Genomic DNA, 21,108 nt, shown 5'->3' with positions numbered 1-21,108 from the left:
AAGGATAGACACTCCCAATCTTGATTTTTCTGTTTTCCCAGTTGCAAGTAGGACTTCAGGGGTCTCTGCTACTTCCCACCGTAGATCTTCTGGTCATTTTTTGTTCTACAGCCTTTTGTTCTTTCAGTGATTGTTGCTCTCTTGATTTCCTGGTGTTTCAGAATTAAAAATGGCCTCAGCTCTATCCTTTTTGTTATATAGAGATCCAAAAAGTTTTGTGGAAGAGAAGAGAGTTGTGTTCAGAGATGAAAGGCTGCTAGCAAATATTCATTTGGTTCCAAATTGTGCGTACCACTTTTGCAACTTCTCATGATTTGGGAAAGTGTGTAGTGATGCACTTTAATAGTTGATGCATGTGTAAATGGCATAACACTCTTAGTCTGTCATCAAAGGTAAAAAGAGTCTATGTTACTAAAATATTTGTATTTAAAGCTGAACAGAAAATTTCTTTTGGCTAGAAGGATGACTGTGTTGGATACCAGAAAAAGAATTTTTTTTATCCTGTGGTTAAGAGCTTTTTTCCCTTTCTGAAGGTTTCATGGAGACAGTGTGAAAACAAACACAGAGAAAGATAAATGTTCTTCACTTTTAAAATGTCGTAGTGTGACCCCTCTTAAGAAGGTTTTGAGTACTTACATAGGTGTATAACAACTTAACTAAAACATATTTTTACAATCAGTTTTGAGTGCAAACCTCTTTTAATATGTTTATGTGAACTTCACATAATTTGACACTGATTTACATTCCATCTATCTGATTTCAATTCTGTATGTTACATTGGGGATTTTTTTTGTTGTTTCTGTCTTAAAAACACCACTGCTTTTGAGACCATGGCTTTGCTCTTTTGAGTGCTGTTTACTGATGATTAGAATAGACTAGACTATTTCAGTTGGAAGGGACCAACAACGATCATCTAGTCCAACTGCCTGACCACTTCAGGGGTGACTAAAAGTTAAAGCATGTTGTTAAGGACATTTTCCAAATGCCTCTTAAAACACTGACAGGCTTGGGGCATCGACCACCTCTCTAGGAAGCCTGTTCTGTAGTTTAGCAGTTTTGTAATCTTAAAACTGGTGGTGTGGGGGGTGGGGGGTGGGTGGGTTTTTTTTTTTTTTGCATAGCTGCATCTGTGAAATACTTTAAGTGATGGATTAAAAAACCAGCCACCACATATTACAGGAGAGGTTGAATTAAATTGATTGTTAGTAAAACTTTTAGGAAGATATAATCAAAGGCAGGGAATGAGACAGATTGAAAGGAGAAATCGGATAATCTTCCTTCTTGTACTGTAGAAACACAAGTCAACAATTTTTGAGGTAGTTTTGCACAGATACAGATTCATACCCTTCTTTTATGTAAGTACTTTTACATTTTAACTGGTAATAATGGAATGTAATTTAATAGCTGGATGTTCAGCAAGGACATGTAGATGCTGATCTACAGTTGTCTTAAGGTTTTCTTTGGTGATTATAGAGATGCTGAAGTATGAGAGCAGTTTGGCTCTTGCTATAGCAAACAGCTTCTTGCTTTAAACTTAGAAGTTGTTGTATTTGTTGCCATTTATATTATTGTTGATTGTACTGCAATGAATATAAATTTCCATCCTTTCCCTGCCGTGGATGAAGTCCCAGATCTGAGTGCCTAGTCCCTACAAAAATCTGAGCTCCAGAAATTTGAGAAAAAGTGAGTTGACAGGTAACCCCTGCTTCCCCACCTCACCTTGCTGTGGCATTCTGTGCTATAATTCCATATTTTCCATATTCAAACTAATACAATATCTGGAAATGTTTGATCAGTATAGCAACAAGTCTTCATGTTTAGAGTGGAACAATTTTTAATTGTTAAGTTAAAGCATTTTTAAGAGTTTGAAATACTTGTAGGTTCTTGGATGCTTTCTAGTTGTGTGTTCCTGCAGGTGTGGGGGGGGGGGGGGAGATGTCTGTTCTGTAGTCTGTATTTTGAAGTTTGGATTGAGATTCCTAAGCCTGCTATGTGGAACTTCCCACTGTCATAAAACCATTTCTTTGTTTTTATTTCCCCCCTAATGGAACTGGTGCTGTAATGACACTATTGCAATACCCCAGAATGTGAGCAGTAGGTGATTTTTGTCAGGTGATGACATTTCACTCTAGTATCCTGGCACCCTCAATGAACTATTTTCAGGACTCCTCTAAAGTTGAGGTAATTGGCTGTACACATAGTGCTGCTGTTTTTTCTGGTCTTTCCCTGCCCACTAGATTTAAAGACTCTTGTGGGAGAATGAAGATGTTAAAGAAGTGGTGAGTATTCTGTCTACCAGATGAAGCAGTCCTGTTGAAGAGGCCCATGCTGGTTTTACATTAAACTTAGCCTAATGAAAAGATGGATTTTCATGAGGATATTGTGCCTTTTGGCAGCTGAATTTGGTTAGCTAAAAGTGAAATTGTGCTCATAGAGTATGCTATGTTAAATCTGATTTAGAGTGAAGGGGGTCTTTGTAGCTCTTAACTGTGTGGATTAGGTTAAGAAATCCTAGAGCCCACTTCCTTGTTTGGGCTAAGTAAGAAATGAGTAACCTCAGGGTACTTCTTCCCCCCTACAAGACAAGAAAATAGAAGCTAGAGAGATAACTAGCTCGCCTGCCTCCACTTCAGAAATCCCCAGCTGCTGTCACAAACCTCAAGAGGCTTAGAGGCAAGTGTCTTAATTGCTTGTTCTCCTTTCCAGTATGTGCACCTTCCATATCCAAACCTCTTAATTATCAGCAAGAATGTGTGATTCCACACACCAGCAGTTGTGATCTTTATTTTCATTTTCTTCCTTTTTTTTTCTTAAGGACTCTTGTGAATTACTTGGGCTGTGGATTGTGAGCTGAGAATATACTACAGCACAGTAGTAGAGACTGGCTAACTTAACTCTTGTGAATTTGAGTTTACTTAGAAAGTGTGTATTTCATTGCAGGACTGAACTTCTAAATTTCTGTGTCTGAACCTGCTGATCCTGAATTTCTTGTGAATATAATTTTGTGCTGTAACATGCCCAGTAATTTATCAACTCGTGAAGTGATTTCAACTGCTAGATTTGAGGGCAGTGTAGTGACAGGAGTTTTTTTGGCTACTGTGTTTATTACTTGCGAAAAAACCCCAAAAGCACTCAAGGAAAAACACTCTAAAACAAGGGAGAATGTTTGCCTTGGGAATCAGTTGAACATGTTATCCCCAAATGAGTACTTTTTGGCTTTAGGCCATTACAGTTTGTTTTCAGTTCAGCTTGCATGTTACATAAACTTGAAGCTAGTTTCTGTTTTGTGAGGTCTTGGTTTTTGGTGATTGTTTGGATTTTTTTGTTTGCTTTTTGTTTGTTTTGTTTAAATGATTTTTTTTTTTTTAAAGAAGTGTGGGGTCAGTTTTTAGATGTTTCCACATGTATTTTGACAAAGTTTATTTAGTTCTGGAAGAATGACCATGTAAAGCCATCTGACAAGGTAGGTTCTGGCAGTGGCTTCTTGTGAACAGCTTGCTGATGATGGTTGATACTCATTGACCATTTGTAAATCCCTTGTTTGGCAATGTTTGTTCACAGCTGTCATATAATGTCTCTGAACTTTCTGGTATAATAATTGCTGATGACCAGTTAAATGCTATGATTAAGGTTTGTGACTCATCGTGAAAGCAGCCTTGGGAAACTTGGTTTTTATCGTGATTTCCTCTATGCCCCAACCCCAGCTTTTGTCAGTCATAATGGCAACATGGCAGGTGTCCCTTACTACTCATTTTTCAGTAAGATACACATTGTGACCATTGGTATTGGTCTCTGGTCTTTGTGTGCCATGATGAGGGCTTTGGTAACTTTGAATTCTGATCTTTAAGTACATATTTTGTGTATGAAGATACTTAAGAGATGATTTTTTTCTCTCAACAGGTGGGAAGGAGAAACCAAAAACCAATGCAGAAGAGCTACAGATTAAAAAAGTTAAGAAGAAAAAGAAAAAGAAACATAAAGAGAATGAGAAGAGGAAGCGTCCAAAAATGTACAGCAAATCCATTCAGACCATCTGCTCAGGATTGGTTTCCGATATTGAGGATCAGGAAGCCAAAGGCATCATAGATGATCATCTTAAGGATTTCAATGGGAAAAATATGGATCCCAAGAAGGACTGTGAGTCCAAGATACCAGAGAACAGTGAGTTTCCATTTGTCTCGTTAAAGGAGCCACGGGTTCAAAATAAACTCAAAAGGTTGGACACATTGGAGTTCAAACAGCTGATTCATATTGAGCACCAGCCTAATGGAGGTGCATCAGTTATCCATGCCTACAGTAATGAACTCTCCCACTTATCTCCTGTGGAGATGGAGAGATTTGCAGAAGAGTTTGTGGGTCTGGTTTTTAGTGAAAATGAAAACTGTGCAGCTTACTATGTAATGGGTATTGTTCATGGGGCAGCTACTTATTTACCTGACTTTTTAGACTACTTTTCGTTTAATTTTCCCAATTCACCAGTGAAAATGGAGATTTTGGGAAAGAAAGATATAGAGACAACGACTATGTCAAATTTTCATGCTCAGGTAAGAGGTTATACATTTTACTTTCTAAAGTCATATAATGGTTTCAAACAACTGTGAATGGGCTTTTTTTAGAATACAGTTACTGTTAGCTGTGCTGTGTGGATGATGCAGAAGACTAGAAACAAGAGAATTCTTTAAGTAATAAGTTCTGCAGTGTTAAAGATAAGGAGCCTATTAACTGAGACAAAGTTGGATTTTATGGGGGAGGGGAAATGTTTGCATGCATGTGTGTGTAGGTTTCTTTGGATTTGTTTCTGTAGCTAAAGCTTAACCATGAATTTTGGAGGGTTAAGATGATTCAGCTGTGGCTATCTGGGCATCTGAACTGTAGTTAATCTGTATGAAGTTCTTCATAAAACTGAAATGCTTTAATACATCAGAAGAATGTTGTACATAAAACCCGTGTTAGGGCACAGTTAATTATTTGCATTTGTAGTTTGAGGCTTCTAAATTTATCTTTAAAGGAGTACTTGCTGGTGGTTAATGTAGCTACTAATTTCATCCTTACCCCATCACATTACCCCACAGTTAGTTGTATTCTCTTGAAAGCTCTTAAGTTGTGGCAAAATGGCAGGCAGCTTTTGAATCTTTTTTTTTTGTAAATTTTCCAGAAAGAAATGACTGTATACTCTCTTAACAACAGCTACTGATTAAACATCACCTCTGCTATTTATTAACTTGCTGTAGAAGATATATTACCGCTGCATATAAATGATTTATATTTGAGGTTTTTTTAAGTTCAGGGGGTAAAAAAAAGTTTCTAAGTTTCTTAGATTGCCACCTAGGTGATGAGTGTATTATGTAAAGCCCATACAGATACTCTGAAACAATTTATGAAGAAATTCAATCCTGTTATATCAACTTTAGCTCATAATTGCCTGTTTAACTCCCTGTTTGTGAATTTAGATGTTGTATGGAACACTTTTAAACTGTTTTAGTCTTTACTTTTTAGTCAGTTATGAAGAGTCCAAGTATAAGTTAAACTGTCATCGTTTTGGTGAAAAACATGCTTCCCCCCCCCTTTGGCTATGTAAACATTTGCATGGAACACTTGCATTTATGTACAGATTTCAGGTGTGTGTTATCTACAAGGATATGCAGAAGTAAAATGTTGCTGTAGGAGAACATTTGTGGTGCTGATTAAGAAAACATCCACTGCCACGGAATATGAATATTCTATGAAATATATTTACTTTTTTTTTAGTATGTAAACTGAATCATTACTTTAATAGTAAAAATCACAGAACATGTTATGGGCAGCTACCCAGAGCTGCTCTGTCTTAAGTCATTTTATAAAAAAAAAAGCTGGATCTGCCTTTTTAAGTATGTTCTTTTAAGTCCAGCCTGTTGTCCTGGGCAGCATTAAGGCAAGCATGGCTGTGTCCTAATATCTGCCCTGAAGAAATAGTTAAGAAAAGCCCAAATTTTATTTTTGTGAATTATAATGAAATTATTTTACTGAGAGGATGGATTAACTTGGTATTGCAATGGTATCATCAATATCTGCAGTTAAATCAGTCCTGTGTTTGTTGGGGTTGAGATCATAATTTCCCATTTTCCTGTAAGTGAAGGAGGAACAGAGAGAGAATGCAGTAGATGAAAGAAGCCAAACTGTATTACTGCAGTGTTCAGCTGGTCAACTTCATACTCTGTCTTCTAACCTGTATTGTACTTGGCTAGAGGTTTAGTTCTGTTATCTTCTTTTCCTTTGTTTTCTCTCAGTTTTTCGGTTAGTTTTCATAGCATTTTATCACTTGTCAGCATTTGGTTGCTTGACAGAATACAGCTGGCTCCTTGTATTTTTTGCTAACATAAAGGGTGTAGTGTGTATAAATAATGTATACAGGTGTACGCCAGACTTACTCGTATTGTCTTCTGCGCAGCATTGCTGTTTTCTGGAATATTTAAGCCAGTACCTTGGTTGCCTAGCTATTGATTCTATTTTTCCTTATTTCATTATTTTTTGTCTTATTCTTGCTGCTTTTTTTGTCTTACTTGGGTGATCTGCTACAGTTGAAAGGTTTTGTTAGCTTAGTATTCTCCTTTCTGACTGGGGCCAGTATCAAAGATGTCTAGGAAGGAGTATGAGAGTCTAGTAGTTATAGCGACACTGTCAGAGTGCTCATCCTCCAGGGATATGACAGGAGCTTTTTGAATCTGAGCTGTAAATTTTGTGGTTTTAACCCTCAGCTGTATTTTTCTTTTCTGTGTGTAAATTTCTGATTTATTAGTATCAGTTACCTGTCAGTTTTCTGTTTCTATTTTCCTTTATAAAAGGTACTAAGCAATTGCATAACTTGTTATGTTTTGTGCAGATTGATAATATTTTCCTGTCTCACCGAGTTCTTTGTGAATCTTTTAAGGGGTTTCTAATGTGCTGTTGCAGTATATTTCAGTGCAATTTTACGTGTAGTTTTCTGTTCCTACATTGCAAAAGCTCTGTGCTGCTGTGTTCCCTGTTGTCTTAAGCTGCCTGAGCAATGCCTAGCACTTGTTGTATAGGCACAGTTGAGATGTGAATCACTTTCTCATGTCTAAGTAGGAACTTAGTTTTATTAAGTCTGTTTTGAGTCTATCTCAACCTTCTTTAGCCTTAAGAAACTTGGGTATTGCTTTGCTAATTAACTAAAACGCTGAAATGAGGCTCACTTTAGTACTTGAGGTTCTTTGGTTGTTTTTGAGACCTCATTGTAGCACATGTAATCAGTCTGACAAATGTTAACTATTTAAAAAGATCTAATAAGTATAAAAAAAAGGGTGAGCTAAGCCTAAAATGGAGAGTATTATAAAGTATTTTATCAGAATTTTTGTTTAAGTTGATTATTTCAGTATCTACTCAATCTTCCACCTCCTGTTTTGCAGCAGATGAAGGGGTTTTTTTGCTTTAATTAATGCATATTTTCAAGTCACTGAGTTCTGTGGTAAGATGCAGATTCTGCAGTATATTCTGTTGGTGAGATCAAAACTCTTGGAGCACTTCTAAGTCTACCTGGAAAGTCTGCATCTCTTGAGAAATTTACTTAGTTTTCACAATTGTGGAGTTGAAAATGAACTCCCCACAGCTTCCTAATATACCTGTGTCAGACAGAAGTAATATAGTTTCACTTGTTAAACAGCAGGCACAGGAAAGAGGAGTTTGTTGTTGGAACTGGTTCTGTCTCAGCAGAATTAGCTTTTAAATTTTGGGGGGAGAGGAATTAGGGAGTTTTTCACCACCTAGCTTGGTTTAAGTACACCTTAATTCTTAAAATTTTTTAGGTTAGTGGAACAGCTCTATTTCTGTGAACTGTCTGTAAGGCTTAGCCAGACTGTTTCTATGATTGGGCAAAACGGAATTAGTGTGGCTATCCTTGTAGCCAGTAAGTCATTCTTTCTGGTGGTGGAAAATTGTCTGCTTCAGGTACATCCCTGGGCTCCATTGTGTAGAAGGCAACAGCTGCATCAGTTACCTGATAGCTATGAATCTTACTTGTCAGGCTTTTACCAGGATTTCAAAGAATGTAAATAATAAACTTTTGCCACCTATTTGAAGCTTACATCAGTTAAACTATTTAGTGCTGTTGAGGCAAATACCCTTAATGTTTTGAACCCATTACTGTGTCTTCATGCTGGGCAAGTGTAAATTTTTACTGCCTTGCTGAAACCCCGAAGTGTACACTTGGTGTTTAACCATAACAATGCTTAGCAGATTGATTTTTACTGTGCTTCAGTCTTGTCCCAGTGGCAGCTTCTTCGTACAGGTGAAAAAAAATGCTGAGCAATACTCAACAATTCCTGTGCTTCAAGACAATATTGACTATTTTTAAGACATATCTGGCAAATGCTTGTCTGATGTGTTTGCTGGAGAGCTCTAGGTGATTCCACACTTCTCAAAGAAATCTGTTGAAAAATCTTTTTTTCTTGATTGTCCTCTTATCTTAATCCTCCTGCCAGTGCTTTTATTCTGATCTTTAGTGGACAAGGCAAAGAGTTTTTCTGCTTTTCTTTCAGTGTTCTCTGTATTTCAAGATTGCTTAACAGCTCTTCCCCCCCCCCCCCCGCCCCCGATTAAGTAATTTGAGTTATTTCAGTCCACCATTACATGTTATATCCTTATTGGTCTTGCTGCTCTCCCCTTACGTTCTCTTCAGTCATCCTTATTTCTCTTAAAATACAGTACTGAAAATGGACAATGTCTGCCTTGTGTATTGTTGTCAAGGAGTATGAGAAGATTGCCTTAAGTGTCTTGCAAATTATTGCTCTTTATCTATTCCTGCCTTTTTCAGAGCAGTTTGTGATCTGCTGTAGCAGCAGCTCCTGCTGAGTGAGTCACTCCCCTTTTCATTTTTATGTAGTTAATTATATATATGGGAGTGTAGTTCTTTGCTTTTATTCAAATTGAATTATATCTTGTGTATTCAGATCTCTTTTCCAGTTTATCAAAGATCTTGCTAGTTTTGATCCTTTCCTGTAGTAGGCTTGCAGCTTTGTGTTATGTGCAGGTTTCATAAGCATACATTGTGTTCAGAGGAAAGATCCTTGCTGCATGCCACAAAATTGGACCTTTTATATTGGTAGTTATGTGAACACAGACAAATTAAGTGTCCAATGTTTGCTGTTACTAGACCATGTTTCTGTAGCAGTTTTAAGAGGATAATGCAAATATCAAATGTCAAGGTATATATTGGTCCTTTGAAAAAGTGTATGCTGTCATAGAAAGAAAGGTTAGTTTGACTTAATTGTTTTTTTTTTGACATGTCCATATTTATTAGCTTTTACCATCTTATTTTCTAGATGGTTAAGACAGACAGGAGTATCCAGCTAACTGTTTTTTTTTCTGGAAATTGAAACTAGGCTAAATGGTCTCTAAGTCTTCTCTGTCTTGCTTCTCTTGACATCTATTTCTTAGAAGATCCTTATCTTAAGAGTTTATCTTTTTCCAGCTTTGAAGAATCTGTTTTGTGTTTTTGAGTTCTTACTGATTTATTAAAGCTTTGTTTCTTTTTACCCTACAGTAGGAAGGCAGTAAGTTATGTGAGGATATTCATCATTAAGCCTATTTAGTTCAGGAAAAGTCAGTTGTATTTTACGCTGCTCAGAGTGCAGTTAGTCAAATTGTCAGACCCCATCTAGTACCTGTTGCTGCTAAAAGAGAGTGTCCTCCTTGCTTCATTCCTCCCAGCTGCGTGTTCTTCTGCCAAGCTGTGGTGCTTCTCAAACTGGTGAGCCAGTTTGTTTCATTAATCCACCAGAAAACTTAACCTACTCCTGAGCGATTGGTTTTATTGCTTAGTTAGCAAACTATATTAGTTTATTATACCAGCGGTAGCTCAAGGGTGAGTGTGGTACTACACAATCAACCCCATTCCATAACAGCAGGCAGTTTGCATCTTCAGAGAAATAATTTTTGTTGGTTGTTTTTCCCAGTCTGAAGTAGCTTATTCCATGTTGTCTATGTTAACTGTGATGGACACTGGATATTCAGGTAGTCTAAAGAATAACGTGAGTATTTTGGAGGAAGAAATGCAACAGTAATGATAGTTCATGTTTGTGTTGTGACTTTTCAAAAGAATGGTTGTCCTCATTTCTTAAAATTCTGGACACAGAGCTTTTCATTCCAGTTCTCTTTTAGCCCCTTTTAGTATTATCTTCTCTTTGCTGTCCTCCTTGTTTAGCTCTTAAAAGTTTCTTTTGCAGAGACGTTTTTGCTGTTTACTCCTTTTCTAATTTGTGAAATCCTGCTGGAAAATATTTGTTCTTCTAGTATTTGAGGGGAATTGTTGAAAATATTTTTCTTTAAAGAAAACCTGAAATAATGGGTTAGTGTTTCTTTTTCTTATCATTAAAGATTTATACAGTGTCTATTTCCATATACTGTGTTATTTTCCTGTGTTCTGGAAAGAGTTCTTTATATTGGAACTATGTGTCTCCTCAGTTGTGTTTCAGTAGCTTTCAGTAGAATTTTGTGTTCAATAGAACTCGCTCCTTTAAAGCTTTTTGAATGTTTGGTTAGTTATTAAAAAGTTTTGATTGTTTTTAGCAACTGCGTGCTGTTATCCAAGTTCCCTAAAGTACAGCCTCTTTCCCACCCCTCCCACCTTCTGGATGATGAAAATTTGAATTTTAGCTCTGTTAAAGCATATATATTGCCTTATTCCTTTTTTTATCTAATAATCCATAAGACTTGTGTAAGAGACTTTTTTGATGGATGATGGTAGCCTATTGTCTTCCAAGCAAAGAAGTATTTACTTATTGAATACCACCGAACAAAGAATCAGTTCATGTGGAATGACATTAAAAATCTGCAACACGTGCTCATTTGTTTTCCACTTAGAAAATAGTTGCCTTTCCAGATTGCTTCTTGACAGTTTCAGCCAATAAATATGAAATGACAGTTGTATGCTGCTCTTTTTGGTCACATAATCTGTATTAACAAAAAACAAACCTAAACAAAACCGTAGAAGTTTGTACTGGCAGCTTGGACAGGATCTGAGACTGAACCTTGTCATAGATCTTCCTGAGTTACAAGAGTGTAATAGCTACTTTGCTTTCACAAGATCATTTTCCATGAAGGTATCTAATTGATGCTATTCTTAAATGATGGTTTTTTAATTCTTTTTTGATTGCTTCACTGTTTTAGTGTTGCTGGAATTCACAATAATAGGTCATTTTGCTTTTAAAAATGTCCGTCCATCCATCGTACTATTTCAGGATTTCAGCTGCAAGGTGAAATGTGTGAAGTGATAAACTACAGTGGTAAAAGGACACTGGAGGAACTATACTGCACTAGAAATCTTGGGATCGTATTTCCAGAAACTTCCAACTGGGAAATGGTATATTTGTTGAAATTAAAGCTTTAATGATAATGGATCACATTTGAGTAATGCTAGAATTGTCAAGGCATCTTACTCTGATACCAGAATCCTGACATGAAAAAAAAAAAAGGTACTACATGTGGTTTAAAAGTAAAGAGTAGCCAAGTAGATTGGCAAGTATTTTTAAGCTCAGAGCCATTTTGATGAATATTTGTTTATTGAAGTTTTGATGCCTCAGTATTGGTTCCCATTTGGAACTGAAAATATATGTAAGCATTGAAGGATTTGAAAAGAGTTGGCAAGGAACAGAAAACCTTTTCTGCACTTGTTCAAAATGTACCAAATAAGAAAGAATGATATGTTGCCCCTTCATGACTATAGCGTTTGAGATAACACATTTAGAGGAATAAACAGTGAATGTGAAGCTGGATGTTTTCAGTTCTAAGATAAAAATGTGTAAGTGCATTGGTTGTGCACTTGTGTAGTGAAATGGAAACCCACTGTTCCCTCTGATCTCCCAGCATATTTTTATGGTGATTTAATGTTTTTGTTGGTCTTTGGTGGGGCTTTCTTTGTGGGTTTCTTGAAATTATTTTGGGTTCAGTGAGTTTGGATTTTTTTGTTGTTCTATGAGGACTGCTTTTCCAGACTTCCTGGTTTTAAAGCTGAAAAGCTGAAAGAAATTTAAACCTTTAAAATTCTTGCAGGAAAATGTTAGAACTTCAACTGAAAAACCCCCCCACCCCTTACTATATTAAAAATAGGAATTCAGTTGTGACTTGCCCCAGTTTACACTTTTTAAATTAATCTCTTGAAATGCTTGGTTTGTCTGGACTGTTCCTTCCAGTTTGTTTCCATTTTCTGTTTGAAAAAGACATCTATAACATATAGTGTCTAAAATGTTTCCTATCTGTGTGATGATAATGCTCAAATATATTGTTGTCAGTATTTTTTATATATATATATATTCAGATTTAGTCTTCAGATTCTTTTAGACACCAAGGTGTTTATGCCAAAATATTTGCTTTCTAGAACTCCTTACTTAAAACTGAGCAAGTGGAGTTACACTAAGCCAGTTGATGCCATACTAGTCACAGAAGCAGATAATTCTCAAATTTTACTAATTCTGAATTCAGTTGGTTTTACTGTCCTAATTTTCCATTAACTTGATGCAAGAGAATGACACAGTGTCCTTTTGCGTTTTTAGGTGACATACTTCAAATTTAAGCTACAGAAGAAGGAGGAAGTTAGGCTGTCGTATTTATTCAGCTATATGTCTCTATTTTACCTGTCTACTGTATTATACTGTATTTCATTGGTGATATTTTGTGTATGCATATTGATTCTAATCATGTTGACCACCTGCTAGAAAAAGTGTGTATAACTGATTTCTTCTTTTATTCTGGATTTAGATTGTTCCAGCTATTTATTTGAGCAAATTTGTAACATTCTAAAAACATAGTCACACTGTAACCTGTAAAACTACATTCAGGAGTATTACCTTTTAAAAGGTGCATAATATTTGATTTCTGGTCAGTGCATAATTTAATATATAGAGTTTGATGAAGAAGTACTGGTTTTAGTACATCAGCATTGTTTTTGTGATTTTAGAAATATATAGAGGAATCTTCTTCTCTTCCTATGAACAAACCAGCCAAAGGATACTGACAGTAAAAGGAAAGTGTTGCTGTTATCTAAAATGCCATAGATTATATTTCTTTTGTTGTTGTCTTTAAGAGGATTAATTTTTACTTTTGTGATTGGTCAAACATCAATGGAAGGTTTTTGGTGTTGTCTCACTATTATTTAGTACCAGTCTAATTTTGGAGTGAGTGAAAATTTATTTTGTTTGCCAGCTTGTTCCTCCCTCTAAGAATGATCTCACCTTTTTATATTTGTTTTTCTAATTCTTTAGCCTAATCTAAGATAGTGCCATTTAAATAGCAACACCTGACCTGAGACTAGAGTTCAGGGTGCTTTAACCCAGCCCATGAAAGAGATGAAATAGGAGTCACTTTTTTCACTGGCAACAGCTGCCTGCTCTTCCAGATTCCCTCTTGTTCTTTCTGGCCAGGCATTAGTCTTTATGGCCGATGTCTTTATTTAATTCTTATTTATATAATTTCCTAAAATAAATAAATATATTTATTCTTCAGGTAACTTGTGGATTAAAATCAGATCAGTTCCCTAAGCTGGCTCCCTGTCTGTCTTTGGAAGACCTAATGCTAGCAAGAAAGAAGGGAAAAAGAGCAGATCTTCCCCTTTTATCACCAGCACAAATTTATTTTCTGTTTATGCTGAGTCTGGATGGGTCAGAGTTAATTTTCTTCATAGCAGCCTATTATGGGGCTGTGTTTTGGATTTGTGACTAGAGCTGTTGATAACACAGTGGTGTTTTGGCTATTGCCGAGCAGCACTTGTGTAGTGTCACAACTTTTTTTTTTTTTTCCCTGTTTCATTCTGGAACCCCTGGTGAGTAGGCTGGGGTGGGCAAGAAGCTGGGAGGGGACATGGCTGGGACAGCTGATGCAAATTGACTGCAGGGATGTTCCATGTCATATAACATCATGCTCAGCAATAAAAAACTGAGGGGGCCAGGAGTGAGCGTTGGTCTGGGAGGTAGCTATTGCTTGGAGACTAGCTGGTCATCAGTCTGCTTGTGGGAGGTAATGAGTGGTGATAAAACACCACTTGGTGTTTTTCCTCTTTTCTTCACTTTCCTCTTTTCACTTACTAAACTGTCTTTATCTGGACCCATGCATTTCCTTGCTTTTCCTGTGCTCTCCCATGTCTCTCACTGTTACAGGGGTGGTGGTGGTATGAATGAGCAAGGGGCTGTAAGGTACTTAGCTGCTGCCTGGGGTTAACCCACCACAGAGTTCTTAAATGCTCAAACATTTCATTCTGTATTTGCAACAATATGACTCTGAATATGGTCCCAGAAGAAACCGCTCATCGTTTGTGACTTTGACATTATCTTAGCATTATTTTTGGTATTTCACCTCTCCTGAGCTGGATCTTGAAAAGGAATCTGTTCTACCTGGTGAATGAGGGGAAAATAATTGATCAGGAGAGCTAGGAGTGAATTGGGATGGACAAATAATGCTTAAAGAAGTTGAGCTGATCTTTCAGTTTTAACGTTCAGTGATATGGTCTTTTGAGGAATATATAAGAAATTTCTTAATTGATCTATTTTAAGCAAGGATTATGTTGCACTTAAACACTTTGCTGATGTTATGCTTCACTGCCAACACATAGTGGTACCAAAGCCAGACAGGTGAACTGATCATCTGAAAGCTTCACAGCCTCTCCTAACTTCACTTCAGTTAGTAGTTTTTGGGGCAGTTGTAGAGTTTTCAGTTGGAGTAGTTCCACAACTAGTTTATCATAGACTATGTGAATGATAGAATCATTTAGGTTGGAAAAGACCTTTAAGATCATTGATTCCAACCATTAACCTAGCACTGCCAAGTCCACCACTAAACCATGTCCCTAAGCACCACATCTGCATGTCTTCAAAAACTTCCAGGGATGGTGACTCAACCACTTCCCTGAACAGCCTGTTCCAGTGCTTGACAACCCTTTTGGTGAAGAAATTTTTCCTAATATCCAATCTAAAGCTCCCCTGGCACAACTTGAGGCCACTTCCTCTTGTCCTATCACTTGTTACTTGGGAGAATGGTAGTGATAGCAGAAGGAAGCAAGGAAAAAGGCAAAAAATGATTCGCTTTAATCAGAGGTGTAGATTAAAATAGCAGCTTAATATCCTGGCTTGCAATGGTGGCATTTTAAGCCTCATACCAGTGGAAGAAATGTCCTTTTGCATGTTAGGTTTATCAGTGAACAATGTGAGTAACAGATTTACGACTAACTGTAGCTTCAGAAACTGTTTTTTAGGGTACTTTGGAATTGGTCTATACAGTAAGCCGATAATTACGAGTCTCCCTTCCTTGTCCCAGTGCTTTAGTTGTGTGAGCTCCTGGTGCTTTGTGCCAGTGCAGGTAAAGCTGAGGACTGAGCTGATGCTGATTCAGCAGAAATGCATGTTTTCTGATGTTTTATCACAAAATCACCAGCTGTTGGTACAAAAAAAGCTACAGGAATGTATGACTAAGGATTTGGAGAATAGGAGAATACTCTGTTCTAGCAGTACTGCTCTTTTCAGTATGGCTGTGATGGCTTCCCATTACATTAGCTCAGACTTTTTTTTTTTAAATCCTACTTCTAGTCAGTCTTCCATTTCCTGGGTGTGTATGATGACTGAGATGATCTTAAGAAGAGTATTTGGTTCTGCATTTCTGAAATGCGTCTGGTTACATCAATCTGGCTTCTCAGAAGGGCACAGTATTTTTCCATGTTGTATGATTTAGTCCTGTTTTCAGGAGCAACTGCTAATTCTCCTCTGCGCTGCTGTAATTGCTAGGAATTTTAATGGTCTGTTTGGGTGAGGACCATAGCTAAGCAGTACTTCATTAACTGTTTTCCTTGCACCTTTTTTCTTTTCTTGCTTTGGATGCAGAATGTCTAGAGATGCAGTGCAAGAGCCTTACTTGGTTTGTGCAGTAATCCATCTGCTCTTCCATCTGTTCTAATCTGGTCATATTTCATCTAGTAATACTACTGTGTCTTTCAGCTTGTTAAATAGGAGATCGGAAGCTTAAGGGGGAAGTGAATCCTCATCAATCTCATGCCCAAGTATTTTGTTGATATAACATGACATCAGATTATTGAAAAAAACCCCTTATAACAATATGTGATTCTGTTCAATTTCAAAATAAAAGATTTTTCATGAGAGGTGTCTGTTACAGCCCTTAAAGTTTTAAGGGAGCACAAGATGTGTTAGCACAGCAAAAATGAAGGAGTATCTGTCATCCTCTCTCTTCCTGTACTAACTCTTTATAAGCCTTGTCTTCCCTGTGATAAATAGCTCCAGTTAATGTGCTCACACAGAGGCCATACTGGAGAGGATGATCAGCAGAGGAAATGTTTGAGTTTAACTAGTTGCAAGTCAGGGTTCTGCCTAACTGTTACAGGAAAAAGGTAAAAATTCAGCTAGACTGGAGTAGTCTGGGTAAGAATTCTTATTTACTAGTTACTGAGCAGAACATACATTAATAGCTGTTCACAGTTACTACTTAGGAATATTATTTTCTTGAAAGGCAATAAATAGTTACTCAATCTTACCTTCAGACTTTAAAATAAATAAAATACCAGTTGTCACGTATCTTTAATAAGAACCTGTGTCTTTTCGTGATGAGTTTATAGTAATTGACTTAATAATAATCTTAAGTATACTGAAGACTGTAGGACTAATATCAATCAGAAAACACAAGCATAGAGATTAAAGGTGTTTATTGAATGTAGACTTTGAGCAGTAGTGGACTCGGTATAACTTTTGCTGTCATATTCTACTTGTAGGTAAAAAGAACATACTCTCATGGTACGTATAGAGCTGGCCCAATGAGACAGATCAGCCTGGTTGGAGCAGTTGATGAGGAAGTGGGGGATTACTTCCCTGAATTCCTTGATATGTTGGAAGAATCACCCTTCTTAAAAGTAAGGACAGAAGGGAGTGGGTTGGGACAAGGGGGAAAATATACTGTCTAGTATTGTTATAATAAAGTGAGAGTATGTGATACTTAGATAATTGAGGGGTCTAATAAATGTTTTCATCGTGACAGATAAAGGCTGTTTTTAAAAAGTTTTTCAAGTAACTCACTTCAAAATTGTGGCTTGTATTTCCCATTAGTGTACACTGCCATGGGGAACACTTTCTAGTTTAAAATTAGAGAGTCGTAAAGACAGTGATGATGGTCCCATTATGTGGGTACGTCCAGGAGAACAGATGATCCCTGTGGCTGACATGCCAAAGTCACCTTTCAAAAGGAAGAGGTATGTTGAATTATTTTGCTTGATAAATGTCTGGTTAGTATTCTTTCTCTACAAATTAATTTTATCGGAAACCTTTTAGTGGTTGATACTGTATCTTACATAAATTTCTGTAAATCTTTATCTCAAAATATACTTTTAAGTTGCTTTCTTTTGTAAGGATGTGGATTTTTTTTTTTTTTTAAACTTTTACTGTCTGGCCAAGTAAGCTGCTGCTCCTTTTTGGAGCTTTAGTAGGAATTTAAGGTGAAAACTGCAGGGAAATGTGAACAGGCATACAAATACTGAGGTATGCCATGAGACTGGAATTAATACCCCTGTTCTTAAATGTGAGTGGATGTTTAAAGACCTCAGGGATAAGGGCTTTTCTTGTGTCTGAAAGGTAACATCTCTGTGTCTGAAAGGTAACATCAGGTAATACTGAGTATAAGAACCAGCTTAAGAGTAAGGATGTCCTCTGCAGAACTTGGAATATTGTTTGTCTTGAGAAATTATGTCTTTGGGGTTCTCTTGTTTAAAATTCAAACATAAAAAGAGAGCACACAAGAGGTGGAAGCAGAGTCAGGTGCCTCAGAAGGAGTATAGAGACACTGTCCAACCATAAAGGGGATGCAGTTAAAGCCAAAGATCATCTGGAGTTGAATTTGGCAAGGGATGTGAAGGGCAGCAAGGACTTCCACAGGAATATAGACAGCAAAAGAAAGACTAGGGAAAATATAAGGTGTCTACTGAATGGAGCAAAGGGCCTGGAGGCAAAGGACACAGAAAGGGCCAAGATGTTCAGTGCTTTCTTTGCCCTTGTCTTTACCGGTGAGATTTACCTTCAGGAATGCTGGGTCCCAGAGACAGTAGGAATGTCTGGAGCAAGGACTACTTTCCTTCAGTGGAAGAGAATTAGGTTAAGGAACATATTAGACATAGAGATTAGGCAGATGCAAGCCCATGGGACCTGATGGGTTGTACTCACAAGTGCTGTGGGAGCTGGACAGTATCATTGCAAGGCCACTCTTGATTGTCTTTGAGAAGTCATGGCAATTGGCAAAGGTACCTGAGGACTAGAGGAATGCAAATGTCACTCCAATCCTTTAGAAGGGTAAGAAGCAGGACCTGGGGAACGGCAGGCTGGTCAGACTCACCTTCATCCTGGGAAGGACACCATTTCAAACATGAGGGACAAGATGATCATTGGGAGTAGCTAGTATTAATTTATAAAGGGGAAATCATGCCTTATCTACCTGATAGCATTCTACAACAAAATGACTGGCTCACAGAATGAGAGGAGTGCCAGGGGTGGTGTTTATCTTGAATTTAGCAAGGCTTCCCACACTGGACACCTGTCTCAAATAACATCCTAATAGACAAATTAATGAAGGACAAACTAGACTGATGGATAGCATGGTGGATCAAGAACTGGCTTAACTGCCATGCTCAGAGGATTGTGATCAGCAGCACAAAGTCCAGCTGGAAAACAGTGGCTACTGGAGTAACCCGGTCATTGATACCTTGCGCCAATACTGTTCAACATCTTCATTAATGGCCAGCATCATGGGACAGAGCACGCCCTCGGCAAGTTTGCAAGCGATAGAAAACTGGAAGGAGTGGTTAATGCACCACAGGGTTGCGCTGCCAGTGAGAGGGACCTTGAGAGGCTGTAGAAACGGCCCGACTCGGTGGACACGCGAAGTTAACGCAGGGATGTGCAAAGCCCCACAGCCTGGGAGGAATAACCCCCTGCACCAGCACAGGCTGAGGACCAACTGGCTGGACAGCAGCCCAACAGAGAAGGACTTGAGGGTCCCGCTGGATGACAGGTTGCCCATAAGCCATCAGTGTGCCTTTGTAGCAAAGCAGGCCAGCAGCCCCCTGGACAGGATTAGGAAAAGCACTGCCAGGAGGTTGAGGGGAGTGATTCTTTCCCTCTGCTCACCACTGGTGAGACACATCTGGAGTATCGTGTCCAGTTCTGGGCTTGGCAGTCCAAGACAGACCTGGGCATACTGGAGCAGATCTGGTGACGTAAAAGGCAGGCATGGGAAAACTGGGATTTACACTTAGAAAAGAAGGCTCAGTGGGATTGTACCAATGTGTTTAAGCATCTGATGGGAGGTTGTAAGAAGGACTTTCTTCAGCAGTGCTCAGTGACATGACCAGAGGTAATGGGCACAAACTGAATTACAATAACTTCCATTTAAAACAAGGAGAAAAAAAAAATCACTGTACAGATGGTTGAACACTAGGACAGGTTGCCCAGAGAGCTTTTGGAGTTGCTCAAAACTTGACTGGATGTGGTCCTGAGCAACCTGCTCTAGTTGAGTGAGGGAGGCTGGGACTACACAGTCTCCAGATGTCCCTTCCAACCTTGGATATGTTATGATTATGAAGAGCTCTTGGAAAAATGTAACACATGATGTTGGCTCCAGGTGGCCAAGAAAATGGTCTTGTGGCTCTGTTCCCGCTCTGCAGCGTTCCCTTCACTCTCATTAAACCCCGAAGAAATAATCTTTTGCTGCTTCTCATTCCCAGTTCTGCAACATGGAACTAAACACACATACACATTTCCCAGCGGTTTGGTAGAAACATGAATGATGAAGAATGACTTCAGGGACAATTGAAATGTATATCTAATAGTCAGGAAGCAGCAAAGGCTGTCAATTCCCTGTCAGGGGCTGACCGTGGTGGGGCCCAGTCTCACAGTTCCTGAGGAAGGTAGGTAGGGCAGACCTGGCGTTTGGGGACTGGATTCAGCCCAGACTCCAGTGTGTCAGGGAAGTGTGTGGTGCTGGAGCAGGTCTGAGGTCAAGCCAGCAAGTCAGTCTGCCAGTGAGGATCAGGTCCAGTGACTTGCCAGGCAGGTCCATCATGACAAAGCCCTTCTGAGGCCAAGCTGGGAAGCAAGTCTGTGGCCCAGCACACCTCTGGCTGTGAGGTGAAGACCAGTGCTCCTGCAGCATGGCTCAGGCCAGGACTGAAGGCCCAGGCCTGAGCTTAAATACAGCTCCTGGGCTCTTTGTCTGGGTTTGTGGGTGGAGACTGCAGGTGAGGCTGCTCACTCATTAGGGCCTTTTAGTGCACTCAGGGCCCTGATGCTGTGCTGTTGTGTTTTGGGTTTTTTTTAAACTTTTTTTTATTGCATAGGTATTCTGATTTTTTGCATAGCCCATCACACTTCTAATTTGCCCTAAATGTTACTGTTTTTTCTAATTTGACTACATGGTCTTACTGAAGGGAGAAAAACAATCCTATTGGCTATGGTGGACGTTAGGTAATTAAGAGAAACTTCTGTATCACTAATACTGTTTTTCTTATACAGAACTACCAATGAAATAAAAAACTTGCAGTACCTACCTCGAACCAGTGAACCCCGTGAAATGCTATTTGAAGACCGGACACGAGCTCATGCAGATCACATAGGACAAGGTTTTGAACGACAGACTACAGCTGCTGTGGGAGTATTGAAGGCTGTGCACTGTGGAGAGTGGTATGTGTCGATTGCCCTACTCACCTAGCTGTTTGAAAAAATATTTGCCTGAATTTCCATTTATAATTGGTAGAAGGAACACCGAATAGGTTAATCTAGTATTAGAGATTTAATGAAGACTTAGTAGATACTGGCCTTCCCCCACCCTCCCCCATCTATGTGCACTAGATGTGTTTGTCTGCCCTCTGCTACATTGCATACAGTTGTGCCGTGTGGTTGAAATGAGAAAGGTGCCTTGCAATGACACTTTTAATCTATAACTGAGTTGCTGTAACTGAGTTAATGTTAGATGTAAAAACACCTCACACTTTGTTTTACTTTACATAGTGCATATGGACTGATGTGAGTTTCTGCCTCAGGGGTGCACATCAAGACTTTCTGGCAATTCTTTGTGTTGTCTGGA

General features: G+C 38.5%; 1 protein-coding gene across 2 annotated transcripts in view; it reads left to right on the top strand.

The window, feature by feature from the left end:
• Nucleotides 1–21,108, top strand: part of RSBN1L (round spermatid basic protein 1 like) — a 55,978-nt gene that overhangs the window by 24,385 nt on the left and 10,485 nt on the right. The window contains exons 3-7 of one of the 2 annotated variants that reach the window (XM_069801733.1): nt 3,901–4,161; nt 4,480–4,544; nt 16,757–16,894; nt 17,088–17,230; nt 20,538–20,705. In XM_069801733.1, coding sequence (XP_069657834.1) covers nt 3,901–4,161; nt 4,480–4,544; nt 16,757–16,894; nt 17,088–17,230; nt 20,538–20,705 — 775 coding nt within the window. Of the gene's footprint in view, nt 1–3,900; nt 4,545–16,756; nt 16,895–17,087; nt 17,231–20,537; nt 20,706–21,108 lie in introns of both variants that reach the window. The other variant, XM_069801732.1, reaches the window with a different exon arrangement.

This window comes from Haliaeetus albicilla, chromosome 14 (genome assembly GCF_947461875.1).
Source record: "Haliaeetus albicilla chromosome 14, bHalAlb1.1, whole genome shotgun sequence".
Lineage (NCBI taxonomy): Eukaryota > Metazoa > Chordata > Aves > Accipitriformes > Accipitridae > Haliaeetus > Haliaeetus albicilla.
The sequence above is the reverse complement of the archived record's forward strand: the minus strand, read 5'-3'. Positions and strand labels throughout refer to the sequence as shown.